The 15,350-nt window shown below is 57.8% G+C and overlaps 1 protein-coding gene across 1 annotated transcript in view; it reads right to left on the minus strand.

Annotated features, from left to right (window-relative positions):
• RASGRF1 (Ras protein specific guanine nucleotide releasing factor 1) overlaps nt 1-15,350 on the minus strand; it is a 43,811-nt gene that overhangs the window by 14,698 nt on the left and 13,763 nt on the right. The window contains exons 3-14 of the mRNA XM_075043899.1: nt 14,977-15,124; nt 11,417-11,509; nt 9,932-10,185; nt 8,024-8,103; nt 7,349-7,542; nt 6,721-6,830; nt 5,293-5,411; nt 4,599-4,759; nt 3,841-3,904; nt 2,678-2,814; nt 1,276-1,358; nt 267-515 (exon numbers count right to left, since the gene is read on the minus strand). Of these exons, the coding sequence (XP_074900000.1) occupies nt 267-515; nt 1,276-1,358; nt 2,678-2,814; nt 3,841-3,904; nt 4,599-4,759; nt 5,293-5,411; nt 6,721-6,830; nt 7,349-7,542; nt 8,024-8,103; nt 9,932-10,185; nt 11,417-11,509; nt 14,977-15,124 (1,692 nt within the window). The remainder of the gene's footprint in view (nt 1-266; nt 516-1,275; nt 1,359-2,677; nt 2,815-3,840; nt 3,905-4,598; nt 4,760-5,292; nt 5,412-6,720; nt 6,831-7,348; nt 7,543-8,023; nt 8,104-9,931; nt 10,186-11,416; nt 11,510-14,976; nt 15,125-15,350) is intronic.

The raw sequence follows: 15,350 nt of genomic DNA on the forward strand, positions 1-15,350 counted from the left end.
CTGCTCCCACCGCTTGGCCCTCGCAGGAGCGGGGACACCCGCAGAGCGCGGGTTTATCTGCTTCCCCGATTTGCAGGTATCACAACTCATGGGGACCAGGTGAAACAGCCCTGGGGTGGCACCACGACCAGGCAGGTCTGGGGAGCAGAGGACTGACTTGGGACAGAGGAGTGATGCCGCAGCCACTCCATGAACTCTGCCGGTCCTTCAGGGGCAGGACAGGTCACCGGCACGGGCCCTTGCAGCGATGCCGCGCGCAGCCTCACCGTGCAGGGATGGCACTGATCGGCTTCTTGTAGATCGTGATGAGCTTGTCGAGGACGACGAGGGCAGTGGTGAAGACGCGGTACGAATGCAGGAACGTGTTCAGAAAGTCGATGCTCAGGAACCGCAGGTCCGTCAGCCTCTCCAGGAGCCGCTCCACGCTTGCATAGCGGATCTGCAGGACCTTGCAGGAATTCATCGTTTTACTGAACCTAATGTCAACATCATCACAATACAAGCTGGCATCAGACCTGCAGAGAAACAAGATATCTGTGGTTCCAGCCTGGAACGAAACCAAGAGCTGCTTCGTGCGAGCAGCTTCCCCCCCGAGATGTGTGGGGACCATGGAAAGCAGTACAGGTTCTCGGCAGCAAAGGAGCCTCGTTCGTATGGGGTGTCCCTACATAAAACACAGGCAGGAATACTCCCAGGGGAAAGCTAGGAAATCCGCACCCCACAACGGGTGGAAACATTGCACAGTGCTCAACAAGCTGAGGTTTGTGCAAAAAACGTGGAAGGACTGTCCCTGGGGGACACCCACGAACCAAGACCCTTTCCCATGCGTGACAGCAGGCCCACAGCAGCGTGGGTGGTCGATGTGGTGAGGACGCCCCCCACACTGCCCCATCCTACCGGCTGTGCCCGGCACCCCTCGTGCCACATGTGTCCCTCCTCAGGCCAGGGCAGCCCTTGCACCCCAGCACCCACAGGGATGACAGCCCCCTGTGCCCCTCTCCTCTGGGGGTTTCACACCCCTCTCCCTTTACTATTATTATTTTTTCCTCTGCGCTCTCCCCTTCCACCTTCCCACCTCCCCACACAAATCTCCTCTCCCAGATAATTAGCACTCCTAATCACCGTGCTGGGAACAGCACACCCGAGAGCCTGAGCACATGGGAAAGCCGCCAGGCTCCCAGGGCTTTCGGCAGCGTTCGGCTGCCACGGGAGCTGTGCCATGGGGCCGGGCAGAGCCCGGGGCTCTCCGCAGCACACAGCCGTGGCAGCACTCACTTGATCATCTGGGGAACGGTGACCTTGGAGTTCTCCTCGAAGGCGTTCATCATGAGGCCGTTGCAGCGGATGTTGTCCACGCACTGGAAGAGACATGGATGGGAGGTGGGAGAGGGCAGCGGCAGTGAGGGCAGCCCCGCTGCCTGCCCGGCTTGGACCATAAGAGAGCCCAAGCTTGGTCTTATCCAGACAAGACACGTCCTTGTTAGCTGCATCTGCCGCTCCTGATGGGACACCAGGGCTGGGAAGGGCAAGAGCTTCCACCTGAAAACAGGAGCTCCATGATAATGCTCCTGCATCCCTGTTCTGGGGGAAGCATCACCCAGAGCTGCTCCTCAGGTCTCCCACTATGGACCCAGCCCAGGCTCAGGATGTGCTGGCAGACACAAAGGTATTGCGAGAATTGCCAGAAACCTGCTCTCATCCTGTACCGCCATAATTAAACTCCCCTCCCAGCCTGCGCTGCTGGATGCTCTCAGAGGGAGACCCAGCGAGCAGCAGAATGGCACCAGTCCCTTCACTGCCGGCTGACCACCCAGGGCTTTGCTGGGCAGGACTGTGGGCTGGAGACCCCCATGCGGGTAGGACCGGCCCCAGCCCCTGCGCAGAGTGGGACCAGGAGCTGCTGGCTGACTGCGGCTGGGAGCCACCTCCCTGCGTGGGGCCAGACCCCAGCTCCTGCCCATGGCTCTCATTGAGGACTGAAGCTCGGCAAGGCGACTCAGGCAAGAACGTGGTACAACAGAGGTGGCCAGGAGGCAATCCCTATTTAACAGATAACTTTTTCTCTTCCTCCCACCTGGGAAAAAATATCTTCAAAGTCATTTGCATAAAGCAAACGATGAGCACATGTAAATTGTACCAGATGTCTGAGTCAGAGGAGAAATCCAAACCACAGATCTACATGTGCAGGCAGAGCACCAGTGGGACAGACCCTGCTCCCACCTGCTGTGGCTGTGTCCCCTTCCTCCTCCACCTCCTCCTCTTGGAGCTACCAGACACGAGAAAGCTTTCAGTGATGGCTGGGCTCTTGGTGCACCCCAGCTCCAAGTCACCCACTGCATGGAACTGCTCTCCCTGGGTGCCCAAGGCTTGGTCATCCACCCGTGCTGTTCACAGCAGCCCAGTGAAGTGAGACCTCAGCCCACAGCAGGTTGCGAGCACCTCAACGGTGCTGGGAAAGTACCCAGGGTGCAAACCCAGCCAGGCACTACCGCTGCAGCCACAGCCCAAGGGCAGGCAGCAGAACCGCAGCCACACAGCAAATGCCAAGTATTAATTCTGGGTGCCCAGAGCCGCTGCAGCAGCCTGCATAGGGGCAGCCGAGCAGAAATCCCGTGGTGGCTGCTCATCCCCAGGCACTCTGCGCCCCAACATCACCTCCTTGCCAGGTCTGTCCTACCTGGCTGATGTCGCTGGTCCATGCAGCCTTCTCCTGCCTGGACGAGGCCACGAGGATAACCGTAAAAGATGAGGAATCTTTTGGCTCCACCACAATTTTGAAGTCAAGATGGTCGATGTCTTGCCCTGATGTTTTTGCTTTGGAAAAGGAAAAACCACATACAGTGATTGTGAAAAGACTTCCCCACCCTCTCTCCCCCAGCATAGCTTTTATTAAGGTTTTAAGGAGTTTGTTGCATTTTGTGGGTTGTCTGCAGCAAGGGCACGACAGGTTTGCTGGGCAAAGGCTCCGTGTTTGCAAAGTAAAGTCTGCACGCCACGAGCGCAGCACGGCCTCGCTGCTGGGGCCCCGGCGCTGCGTGCCAGGGGAGAACCTGGCTCCCCAGCACGTGTTAGAAAACTCATCACAAGGACAAGAGAAAGGAGCCTGGGTTTTTTCACAAGTCTGCAGTTAAGCTGGCCTGGCTGAGGACATCCAGCATCTTTGCCTTTTTCCACTTGCTCCACTGAGCTGTGATACTCCCTGACTGCCTCAGGAAGGTCAGACTTGCATAAATGTGCATCTGTTTGGTTCACAGTAAATAATTTACTTAATTAATTAAATCCAGCCAGTAGATCATGACTTCCTTGAATCTATTCAGCATCTGAATTTGCTCCAACTCTGCTGCAGTTGGTTTTACGCCACATGGACGGATGGCAGCAATGCCCAGGAGGACACCACGTGCAGACAGGGACACTGGCAGCACTGACCATGCTGCCATCGGTCCCCAGCCACGGAACACGGCAGCTGCCTCCAACCGGGGAAAACATTGCCGGGGCTGGCAGCAACCTTCTGCCAAGGCTCTGGCGTTAAGTGCAGCCTCCAGTGGGACCCACAGCCCTGGCACCTCCCTGGCCCTGCTGGGTCAGGGCTTTGTCCCCCCTGGCAATGGGGTGACCACGCTGCAAAACCCAAAACCGCCTGCGGTGCCCAGTGGGAGATGGTCTGCTGTGCTGGTGGTGCTGGCAACCTCAGCAAAGAGGGTCCTGGAGTAGCTGCGACTGCACCCTCTGGGACACGCAGAAGCCAACCCCCCCACCCCGTGCCCACGGGTGGGGGCTGAGCGGGGCCCTGGGCATGCCCCAAGAGAAGTCTGACCGGCACGGGGCCGCGGGGGCACCTACCGTCCTCGTCGGTGCTCTCCTGCTCCTCTATCAGCGTGCAGTCAATGAGGGAGATCACGCCGTTCTGCAGGGGTGGGAGTCGGGGCTCAGTGGCAGGATCCCCCCGCCGGGTGGCTGGGGGCTGCCCCGGCCCCCCGCCCCACGTCGCAGCCCACTGCCCTGGGGATGGGGACAGGGCGATGCCGCTGTGGGTGCACACACAGCAAGCGGCCAGCGCAGCGTCTGCTTTCACTGGGAAAGAAGCAGTTACTGACTGCTGGGATATCACAGTTTTCCTTGTATAACCAATCAACTAATTTGTTTATAAATTATTTAATATGAGCTTTAAATTAAATTTTCCAAAAGTCTGTTGTTGTAATTATCAACTCTTTGCCATGGACTGTAATTTTTCAAACTGATAATTTAATGCCAGTAATGAGCAATTTCTGTAAGATTCTTGCTCAATTAGCTACAAAACTTCCACCAACAAAAGCATGAGTCTTGGGAGCGGACCGGAGGAGACTGTAAGCGTTATGTACAAACCTAGGCTATAATTTAAGTTTCTCACTGAATAGATTGTCAAGGTTTCTGCTGCAAATCAGGATAACTTCTTTTATCGAGAACTTGCAGTTTCTCATCTTTGCCCATGACTCAGAGCTCTGCACATCACTGACAAGGCATCTGGACCACGTGAAACAAATTCACCCGCCCGCCTGCTCCAAGCCCGGCAGCTGCCAGACCCTTCGCTGGGGGCTGCCAAGCCCCCCCACCCTCCGCACCTTGGTCAGATGCAGCTTGCCTCCGGAGCCCCTGGTGCAGATGATCAAGTGCTTGGAGAAGAGGAAGCACTGCCGCTCGCCCTCCTTCTTCAGTGAGAGGGAGCCCAGCCGCCCCCGTGTGATCTTCCCTTTCTCCGACATCGGCACTTGGATGAGGGACCCTACGCAGGGGAGAGATCCGTCCCTGGCATCGGCATCAGGGACAGTTTTGCAGGGCACGGTCCCCGGGAGCGGGGCATCACTGTGTGCCCGGAGCGGGGCAATGGCAAGTGTGTCCCCAAGTACCAGGGCTGGGACTGGCCCCATGAGCCACCGGCTGTGTGAGTTATTGGGGCCCCAGAGACCAGGGGAGCAGCAGCCATGGCCCCCAGCCCACCCTTGCACCCACATCGCATGGGTGCTCCTCTGGGACCGAACATGCCCAGGAGGTCAGGATGCATCCTGCTACTTCTCTGGTGGTAGGAAATCAGTAACCGCTAAAATGCACATCCTGCTCCGTGATGCAAAAAAATGCAGTGCCGAGACTGTCTGAAAGTGAGGGGCTTTGGAGCAGAGAAAACTCAGAAATGGGTTATATACTTAAATGTCACAGCTCACCAGACCACGCCGCAGAGGGATGCGGGGACAGGTGGACGGGGGCTGCAGGGCTTTGCATTAACCGCGGAGGGGAGGGACATCCACACAAACACAGTACCTTGTCTTACAAAAGTCTGGCTGGTGTCCAGCAGAATTTCACACCCTTCGATAATCATCCTCTCTATCGCCAGATTTTTTCGAATATTTTCGGTCTCACTCACTTCATCATGCATTATCCTGAAGGAGGGAGAAGAGAAAATTGGAGCTCGGATGAGATTTGCACTTTTACCAGAAGATCCCTTTGGACACGACAGGGGCTGCGCTACATAAGACCAAACCCAAAGGAATATCAAGGGAATTACAGCAGTCATCTGTATCTATACAGACCTGGGAGCTCAGGAGGTAACCTACACATCAGCCTGGACCGTACCTCCAGATTTCTAAATATTGAAACGTGAGCACTTCTTGCTTGGAAATCACAAAATTCAGATTTAGGCCAGACAGATCCCCCCCGTCACCAGCCCCCTCCAACATCCCTGCTCCTTGAGGAGTGGGAAAAGGGATGGTAACTCTTTGTGGATCGCCTCAGGACCGAGAAGCACTGGTGAATTTGGCGCCGTCACAATACGCTGGCACAGGACACACAGAACGCTTCGGTCCATGGCCTGCGGAGGGAGAGGATCAGAAACGGAGAATCGCGGCCAATTCCTGGGTGCTCGTTGCAGGGATCTTGGAGGCACTTGGCCCCTTCCCATGGGACAGCCCCACCAGCACCCAGCAGCAAAGCCACGCCAGACAGAGGAGGACAGAGCCAGACCTTCAGAGCCATCCCATCCCTCCAAACCTCATATTTCCTCATTAAGGAGCCCTGGAAAACACAGCCCACAGCCAGAAGCAGCCAGGCTCCCATCCTGCTGGCCCCAGGGACGGATTGGCACAGGAGGGCAGGAGATGGCACTGGAACGTCTCAGCCTTCGAAGCACAGAAGACGAGGGCAACGGGAGGGCAGGTCCCAGCTAAAACGGCGCAGGACACCTTTGGTGCAGGGCTTTGCTTGCTGCCTGTGCCTGAGCAGCAGGCAGGGTGCGTGGGCAGCCGGAGGCACCTGGGCAAGCTCCCCATGATGATGCCACCCACAGCACCCCCTGCACGAGCAGGCAGATGTCCCCGTGCCAACGGCTCACGAGGGATTTCATCCTTGTCAGGAATGGCCGATGGGCTCCGAGAGAACTGAGGACTGAGCTTCTCTGCATCCCACCCCAGGGGGACAGCACAGCCCTCCATCACCGTCTCCACCGGCTTCACCCTGCGGGTGCTGTTACGAACACCCGGTCCCACTGGCACTGCACCCTCTCCAAACCCTGTGGGTCGGGGTCTGCCTGCCCCAGCCCCTGCCCACCAGAAGGGTAGCACACTGTGCCAGCAGCCTGCCCAAGAGCCCCTCCACCACCCTGAACCACCCGGGTGCAAGAGCTGCTCCCGGTCCCGTAGCCCCCGCTGCCAGGACAGATGGGGGCAGGCAGGGATGGGCAGCAGTGGGTCTGACCTGGACAGCTCTTCCAGCTTGGACTTGGCGTAATCCAGGCTGTTCCTCTCCACATGCTCGTGGGGGGTGTGAGCCAGCAGTTCGTGCAGCGTCAGGATGTACCTGGGGATCTGCGGCAGAACAGAGCAGAGCGGGCCATCAGCCACGGCACAGTGCAGGGGCCGGGCGGGATGCAGGGGGGCACAGAGGATTGCGGGCGCCCACACTGCGCTGCTCCCAGAGCCGCCGTGGCTGGGGACACTGTGCCTCAGACCCCCGAATCTGGGAGGTTAAGAAAGCTTCAAAGCTCCTTGTGCTAAAACTTAATGAAGAGGGAGGGAACGGCGTGGGGTTTTGCCCTGGACCCTGCTGTGCCCCATCCGTATCCCAGAAGTGTGGGGTAATCGGGAAGCCAGCAGCTTCACCCACAGAGTCCTCCCACAGCACCAACGAGCCCAGCAATGGCCTGAGCAGGTCCCAGGAGCAGTGTGGGACCATGCAGGGTGCAGCCCCAGGCCATCTTCGTCCAGGCTTTGCCTCCCCACCACCCAATGCCTGCTGTGGGGCTGGGGTTTGAACCACCCAGCCCATCCCTCGCTGCCAGCGCTGTGGTGGCATCTCTGGGGCCGATCCCAGCACCAGCAATCACCTGGAACATGGGGTAGGTCAGAAAGGTCTCCAGGGTCCTCTCCTCGCAGTCGGGCTTGGCCTCGTAGTGCTTCAGCAGCTTGTCAAAGTCCCGGTTCTGCTTGCAGTGTGCCAGGATCTGCAGGCTGTACTGGTGGTTCCTCACAAACTCCTGGTAGATGTTCAGCATGGGCAGCAGGATGTCGAACAAGTCAGCTGCGAGCAGAGAGGCGGTGAGAAGGTGGGTGTGCTGGTCCAGCCCATGCCCTGGGGTCCCACCACAGCCCCCCCAGCTCCTGACCCTCCTCACCCCAGGGTCCCACCCAGGGCACCCTCCGGGCCCTCTTGCTGCTTGTGCAAGCCCCAATTCTGCACAGTTTGGGTTTTAAAAACACCCTGGAGAGCCAGCTGAGGGTCTAATCGGGCACAGCAATGCTCTTCAGCATCAGCTCTCCCATGCACGGTCCAGCCCACCCCTTCCACCGCCCAGCAGAACCAGGAACGCAGGAACTGGGTTTCTCTGGGGTTTTTTGCTCCGGTCCTCGCCTCCGCGACCAACGTGAATGAGCAACGACGTGCTGTGCAATGCATTTCACTCCTGCAAAATGCCTGTTGAGTTGCATGAGGAGGAGGAGCACGGGCTCGGCTCTACCAGCGAGTGGGAAGGAAACACAGTGAAGAGGCAACATGCACTCACCCAGCACGAGTGTCGGCCAGCTGGATATCCTTGCCTTCAGGCCTTGGTAAAAGATTTGGTGCAAAAACATGATCGTTTCGCTGAAAGATAAACCAAGGGGTGAAAAGACAAATGAACAAGTGGCAAATAATGAGTAACTAGATGAAATCACCAGCAGGAGAGCCCTCGGACTGGCTGGGGAGGCGGCTGCACAAGGTGGGGTACAGAGAGGGTCCCCAGACACACACAGGGAGTGGTGGATGAGGACAGAGGAGGAGAGGGAGAAACCGAGCAGCCTGAAGCTCCCCTCAGAAGTCAAGCCCGAAACGCAGGGGAGCCCAGACCCCCCTTCCTGTAGGGGAATGAGCCAGCCGCCCCTCCCAGCCCAGCCCCACAGAGCAGTGCTGACAGCGGGGCGAAAGCACTGTGAGCTCCCCTGCCCTCAGCACCCACCATTTGACGCTGTGCGCACCCCCGACCCCATTAGCTGCAGGGTGGGAGCTAATTAATAATCCCCTTGGCTATCGGTTCCACTCCCTTTGGGAGACTGATGTCTTCTGCAGGTACCTGTCCCTTGCCGACAGTGAGGCATGGGGTTTGTTTGATTTCCAGCAGTCGATAAATCACCTTTGCATTCTCCTGGCCAGGCAGCTCTGCCTCTGCCCTACCCAGACATGCCCCACACTCTCCAGCCCTGCCTGACCACTCCTGCTGCCCGCCAGGCCAGGCAGAGCAGGAATGGGCAAAAGCTTTTGCCGAGGAGGGCACAATGGCAGGCAGAGCTGTGCCAAGCCAGGGCAGCCCCGCTCCCGCAGGCGGGCGATGCCAGGTGGGCGTGCAGCCCTTCAAGATGCCCATCTGCCTCCCTGCCCTGATGATGCTGCCCGCCCAGGGCACCCCTGCTCTCCCCAGCCTCGGCAGGACAGGGTGCTCCTGGCTGGAGCTCTGAGCTGACCTCTCTCTACAAGAGACCTCACGGCAAGGAACCTACTTCAGGCCATGGAGATGAGACAAGGCAGAGGAGGGGTGCTTGGGAGCGCTTGCTTTGCCTGCACCAGCCTAAGACGAGGTGCTGGCTCCACGCAAGCCCAGATGTGGGGGAAAACTGGAATTTGGGTTCTGCAGTTTGGGTCCCTCCCTGCTCCCCATGCAGTCTGGGAAGCTCACAGCAGCAGCAGCAGCAGCAAGGGACGTGGAGAGGTGCAGGAGCGAACACCAGGAGCCACAAGCACTGCTCCTGGAGATGGTCCCCTCCACAAGGGACATGTGGTCAGCACCTCCAGGGCTGGCAGGGCTGGCTGGTAAGACTTGCTGGTGGTGTCGGTACCATCCAGGGGACAGAGCCATTGCAGCTGCCATTAAACCTGGCACGTACCACTGACACACTTGGCATCACCGTGGCCTGGCTGGAGCCAGTGAGTGCCACCTCCCATCCCTGCCAGCACCCAGGCACGGCCACTCTCGGCACGCTTTGCAGCAGCTGTGACCCCCTGTCGCAGCTGCAGAAGAGGCTACACCTGCCCCTCCATAGCATCTCACATGAGACCTGCATCCTCCCCACTTTACTCATCCGTTGTTACCTACGAGCTGCCATTAATGCCAAAGGACACCGTCCACCCCACTGCCAGAGCCAGGACCTCATACAGACAGGCTCTTGGCAGCCCCGACCCACTACCTGGAGCATCAGCCCCCAGGGCACCTCCTCGTGTCAGTGCCAAGCACTCAGTGGGCTGCTTGTGCCGCTGTCCCATGGGGATGGTGAGCTTCCATCCATAGCTTTGGGGACCAGGCTGCAGGCTCCTAGGGAGCCCACCGACACCGAGCACCCGAACACCCGTTCCCGGGGGAGGGCAGCGGGCTGCAGACACCAACACCTGCCCGGAGGCTGCTGGCTCTGCCGGAGTGCCACAGAGCTGTTGGAGCGCTCACCTGTTGAGGAATATGCTGCTGACATCGTCGTGCGTGATGGGAGGCTTCTTGGAGCTGGCTGCCATCCGCAGCGGCCGCAGGAAGTTGTTGACGAGGATGTGGAGCTGCTGGACGTACTCAGCCTCTGCCTCCAGCATGCTGAAGACGACCTGGTTCCTCTTGCGCATGCTGTCGGCGTGGGGGGACCTGATGTAGTCCTGGATGATCGTCTTCCACTTCCTCCGGCACAGCCAGCCCCGCAGGAAGCTCTGCACCTGTGGAGGGAGCAGCGGCCGTGTTAGGGTCCGGGCTGACGAGCCGGGCAGGCACCCCACGCTCGGCACGGCGCAGGGACAGTGGCTCTGCAGTGAGTTTTCCCTGGCTCTGTGCTGAGGTGCGCACGATGGTGCCTGTTACTGGTGCTGCTCTGAATCCTCCCGGCTGGGAAACGAACAATAACTCATTTAAATGCACTTGCTTATTGCAAGTCCTCTTTTCCCTTTTACAGAGATGCGTGGAAGACTCCTACAAGAAGCAAGGATCCCGTGTTCACTCCTGACCTCCCTGGGCACGGACACAATGCCAGGCACGTTCCTGCCAGCAGGACTGTGCGGGTATGGAGACTCCCAGCCTGCTGAGTGCTTCGTCCTACCCATTTTGTCCCAGTCACCTGGTGAACTGGGGCACCAAAGCCCCCCTGGAGCCAGCACGTGTCTGGGCACCCAAACATGCAGAGATGGATTAAGATACCTAGAAAAGCTTCTGACTCTTCCTCATGTAAATGAGCATCCGCAGCACATCCCGGTCCATGCCCAGAGCTCCGTCCGTGCATGCGGCTGCTGCCTGCTGCCCCAAGTCTGTGGGGTTCAACCCCACATCCCCTGCACAGGGCAGCGGGTGCCCAGGGCCAGCAGAGGTTTTCCTGGGGGTTGGGTGAGGGCAGGACCCACTCCCTGAGTGGCAGCAGTGCCAGTCCCCTCTGTGGCTCTGCTGGGAGGCCAACACACCTCTGTGTTTGCTGGGCTCAGGGAACTGCCTGTGGGAGCAGGGTGCACGACACGTCTGCTGGCAAGTGCGGCTTGTTCTCCCCAAGAGTGCTGTATTCGGAGCAATTTGCTTGTGGGGTCTATTGCTCCCTGCAGGGATGCTGCTGGGGCAGTGGCTTTTTCCTCACAAAAATAAAAGACGTGACCACAGCCATGGGAGGAGCGAGATGTAAGAGGAGCTGTTTGCATGTGAGCCAGCAGGGCTAGGGATGCCTTGCTCACCCGGGGAAAGCAGGGAGTGCCCCGCAGAGCAGACACAACCAACCAAAGGGTTTCCAGTTTTGCAAAACACATTTTCCTTCTAAAAATCCCCATTAGCAGAGGCACCTCCTCAGACAGCTCCCCCAGGCCCACCACTCCGCCAGCCCGACATGGAGCGTGTCTGCCACGCCGCCACGAGCACCGGGACCCCGCCGAGCGCCGGCTCCGGCCCCCGCGCCGCTCACCCACCACCACCCACCTTCTTGATTTTCTTGATGTCACTGTCATCATCGCTGGGCGCGCTGGTCTGGCCGGCCTGGATGCGCTCGTGGTCCTTGAGGAGGGAGGCGATCTGCGGGCACACGGTGGGCGTGAGTGGCCGCCCCGGCACATCCCGGGAGCTGAGGACAAATCCTGCTGTGGCGCAGTGCCAGGGAATGGCGAGTGCCTCCAGCTTAACTACAGATACAGGGACTTATTGTGCTGATTCTGTCTTAATGGGAGATTGGTAGATGAAGCAGATAAAGAAACGTTGCAGAGCCGTCAGGGCACCGCCGACTCCCTGGCACCCTCAGCACCCACCGAACATGCCGCAGAGACAGGGACCTGGAAATCCTGCCAGGTACCCAATGCAAACCACATCCCTGTTTCCTAAGAAAGCCTTCACGGGGGAGTCATTAAAACATGAGTTGGAGAGAAAATGGCAGGAAAATCTCAAGTCATTTGCACCCTAAAACTTGCAGACAGGGACAAACTCTCATCCAGTCACAGCTTTTCAACACAAATTGGATTGAATCTCGTTCGCTTCAAGCATTTGCATTCTTACTGTTTCTCGCCTGTACTTTTTCTCACTCCTCTGCTCATTGCCATGTCCCTGCCCCCACGGTCGCAACCATTTATAAAGCTCCAGAAAAAGGTAGGAAAACAGAAAATGTACCATTCAGAACATGAAAATTGGGAAAAATGTGATTTGAATTTTGATTTTATAGAAAATAACAAAAATAAGAAAATAACTTTCAAACAGTAGTTTCCAAAAAGTTTTGGAGAGAAAGGAGTTGAGATCTTTTTTACTTGGAGACTCTGTTTCGCAGTGACGCTGGCAACTGACGGCAGCAGTAACTGCAATACCCGCCAAGCGCATATTGGTTTTTTGGTGTCTGGGTGGTTAGGAGGGAAAGCAAAATAAAGGATAAGAAGAGACAGCTGCCAGGGGAAGCAGACAGAGGCAGAAGCTGCTTCTGTTGCACTGTCACGGCCTGGGAAAAGGAGGTGACTTCCACAAAATCCTGAAGATTTTAAGTGAAATGCCTCTTCCGAACTACATGTTTTCATGCCATAAGAAACTAAAAATGCAGTGGGTCAGTCCAGTCACCATGTCTGAACGAAGCTCAACAGCTGCCTCTCAGTGTCCAGGTCTCCCAAAGAGACCCGAACTTCCCAACATTCAAAATTAAGGTGTTTTCCCAGGAACTGCCCCTCTCACTGCCAGGCACCTGGAGGCAGGGCGCGGGGCTGGGGATGAGCTCGAGCCAGCGGGCCCCACTCAGTGAAGGGGTGGTTTGGCAGAAGCGGAGTTTGCTGCCGCCTTGATGGCACGCTGCCAGCGTGACCCAGCTGTGGCTCGGCTGGCTGCACTGGCACTGCCAGGGCACCGGCCCCCCAGCATCCCTGCTCTCCCAGCTGAGCTGCCCCCAGCTTCACCACCCTCAGCAGGAGCAGCAACACACCAGAGAAAGCAGCCACGGGCTCACAGGCACTGATTCAGCTCCTACACAGCTCTAGCGGTTTCACCCCATTTTATTCCACGGGATTAGATTTTAGAAGAGTCTTTAGAGATTTTTTTCCTCTCCCTGTGCCTTCCTATGGAGCCTCAAGTCACCAAACATCCCCCGCATCCCCTCTGCATCAAAGTGTTTGCGACCACCAAAGCCAGCTCCAGGTGCATCTCAGCCAGGACCCATGGAGCGGGTTTGCCGGTGCCATGGTTTTATTTTGGTTTCTTTTTTTTAAATTGAGTGAGTGAAATTTGCACATTAAAGTAGAGGCTGATTATTTGATCTCTGCTTCAAAGCATGTGGAAGCGTAAAAAACCAAAACCCGATGCAGGGTAAAATCAGAAGTACCTGGGCACAGGGGATGGGATGGGCTGCAGCTCTGGCTGGCATCTCTGATCCCGACCCCCGAGCTAATTTCAGGCTTCACAACACATCTTCCACCTCCCCTGACTGAAAGCTCATTGGGATGCTCATGACCCACTGCTGCTGCTCGCGTCCCCTGCCCCTTACGCCGGCCGTGCTCTCGGGGGAGCGGAGCTCAGCCCGACTCGGAGGCTGGACCGGACCCGGGGAGCTCCTGGCCAGTACTGGACCAGGAGAAACCTCCTCACTGAGTGGGTGCCGCAGGCTGTGGCCAGGGCGGTTTTGGTGCTGATCCTGTTCTGTTGGAGAGCACAAATTCAGCAGTGCCGAAACTGCTCCTGGGAAAGGCTTGCAGCTCGCTAGTTCCCCAAGACTGAAAGCAGCCTTCAGCATACCCCGACTCATGGTCAGGGATTGCTATTAACCTGCACTTTTTAACTCAAAAGTTCAAAATTTAAGGAAAAGACCACCACAAGGAGGTGCCAAACCACTCCTGTCCCCAGTGTCTCTGCCGTTGCCTCCTTCCTGGCAGTTTTGAGATTTTGGCTGACTCAGGGTTGACATCTCAGCCCAGCAGGATCTGCTCCCAGCAGCCTCCACCATGAAGCCTCTGCCCGACCCTCCCTGCCAGACACGAGGACGAGGCCGGCGGCAGCACTGGTTCTGGGGTGCCCTATGCCCACCGGCCCCACCGCTCGCTACACCGCTGGCACCAACACCCACCAGCAGCTGAAACCCAGGCAGAGAGAGGGTACCCAGGGCCGGCTACAGCTGTGCAACGCAGAGACCAGGCAGCACGGGGCAGACCCACGCCTCCAAGCATCCTCTTCCCCGGATGCCTTAGAGACGCGAGCTTCCCTCGGCATCGTCTGCTGAGTCATTTTTGCATTTTGTTGCTTTGTCTGCCGTAACCCGTGTTGTGTCACCCTTCCTATGACCGAACGTCGCACACTACTGAACAGCAAACTGCTGCGAGACCTTCTGGGACAAGTTATGGGCAACAGGTTTTATGGGCTGCTCCCATTGAAGAGACTCTCCCTTCCTAGTGAAGTGTCCGTTTCCTTTATAGCACCATGCACATTAATTCCCTGATGTACTCGGGTTATGCAGCTTGCACCTGGCACAGGATCCCTCCCGAGGCCACAGACGCCTCTTCCTTTTTTCAGTTACTCCTCTAGCTTTGCACCGCCTGGCAGATGTCACCACCAGGCACACAGCACACAGAGGGGGTCTAATCAAGGTATCTAGGATGAAAGTAAGGAAGGCGAAATCATACGATAAGAAGTCTCCATCCCCCCCCTCCGACACCTATTCCTGAACCCAAGGGACCGGCTCACCAGCCCGTTCGCCAGCGCTCGTTGCTGGAGTGAACCCTTCCCTGCCGTGGCAGCGTCCTGGGGCCAGAAGACCCCACCGAGCCCTGCACATGCACCGCGCTGGGCAGCACAGCCACAGCCACTCGCTGCACAACTCCTGCAAGAAAACCCTCCAACGAAGGTGATGCCCTCACCCCTCTCTGCAACAGAAGGGGTCAGCCTAATGTCATTAAAACGAGCATAAATACACCGGTTGCGACGTCCCCCGGTCCCTGCCAGCGCGGCGATGCCGCCCACCCACCCACAGCCCGTGGGTCACCCCGGGGAGAAGCAGCACATCCGTGGGGCGACACCGGGCTCTTCACCTCGGCCTTCAAGCGCTCGATCTCGATCTCCCCGTCCTCGATCTGCTGGCGGAGTTGCTTGGCAACAGTCTTCTCCGTTTCCACAATCTGCAGGAGATGGAGGTACTTCTGCATCAGTGCCTCGTGCTCCGTCGCCAGGTTCCTGTAGCTGCAGGCAGAGGCAGACACGGCCATCAGCATCTCTGCTCCCGCAGACCTGCCGCCATGCACCCCCCAGGATGTGCACACAAAATTAGGTGTCTGCATACTGCGGTTTGCATGCGGGGGGCATTCTCCTGTCTGGCTGCCTACATGCTGCCCTTGCCCCTCCGGCTTGGGGTACCCACAGGGTGAACAAACCGGGAGATGGCTCTTGCAGTTTGGGATGCTGCTAC

The sequence above is a fragment of the Buteo buteo genome, chromosome 13, assembly GCF_964188355.1.
Source record: "Buteo buteo chromosome 13, bButBut1.hap1.1, whole genome shotgun sequence".
Taxonomy (NCBI): Eukaryota; Metazoa; Chordata; class Aves; order Accipitriformes; family Accipitridae; genus Buteo; species Buteo buteo.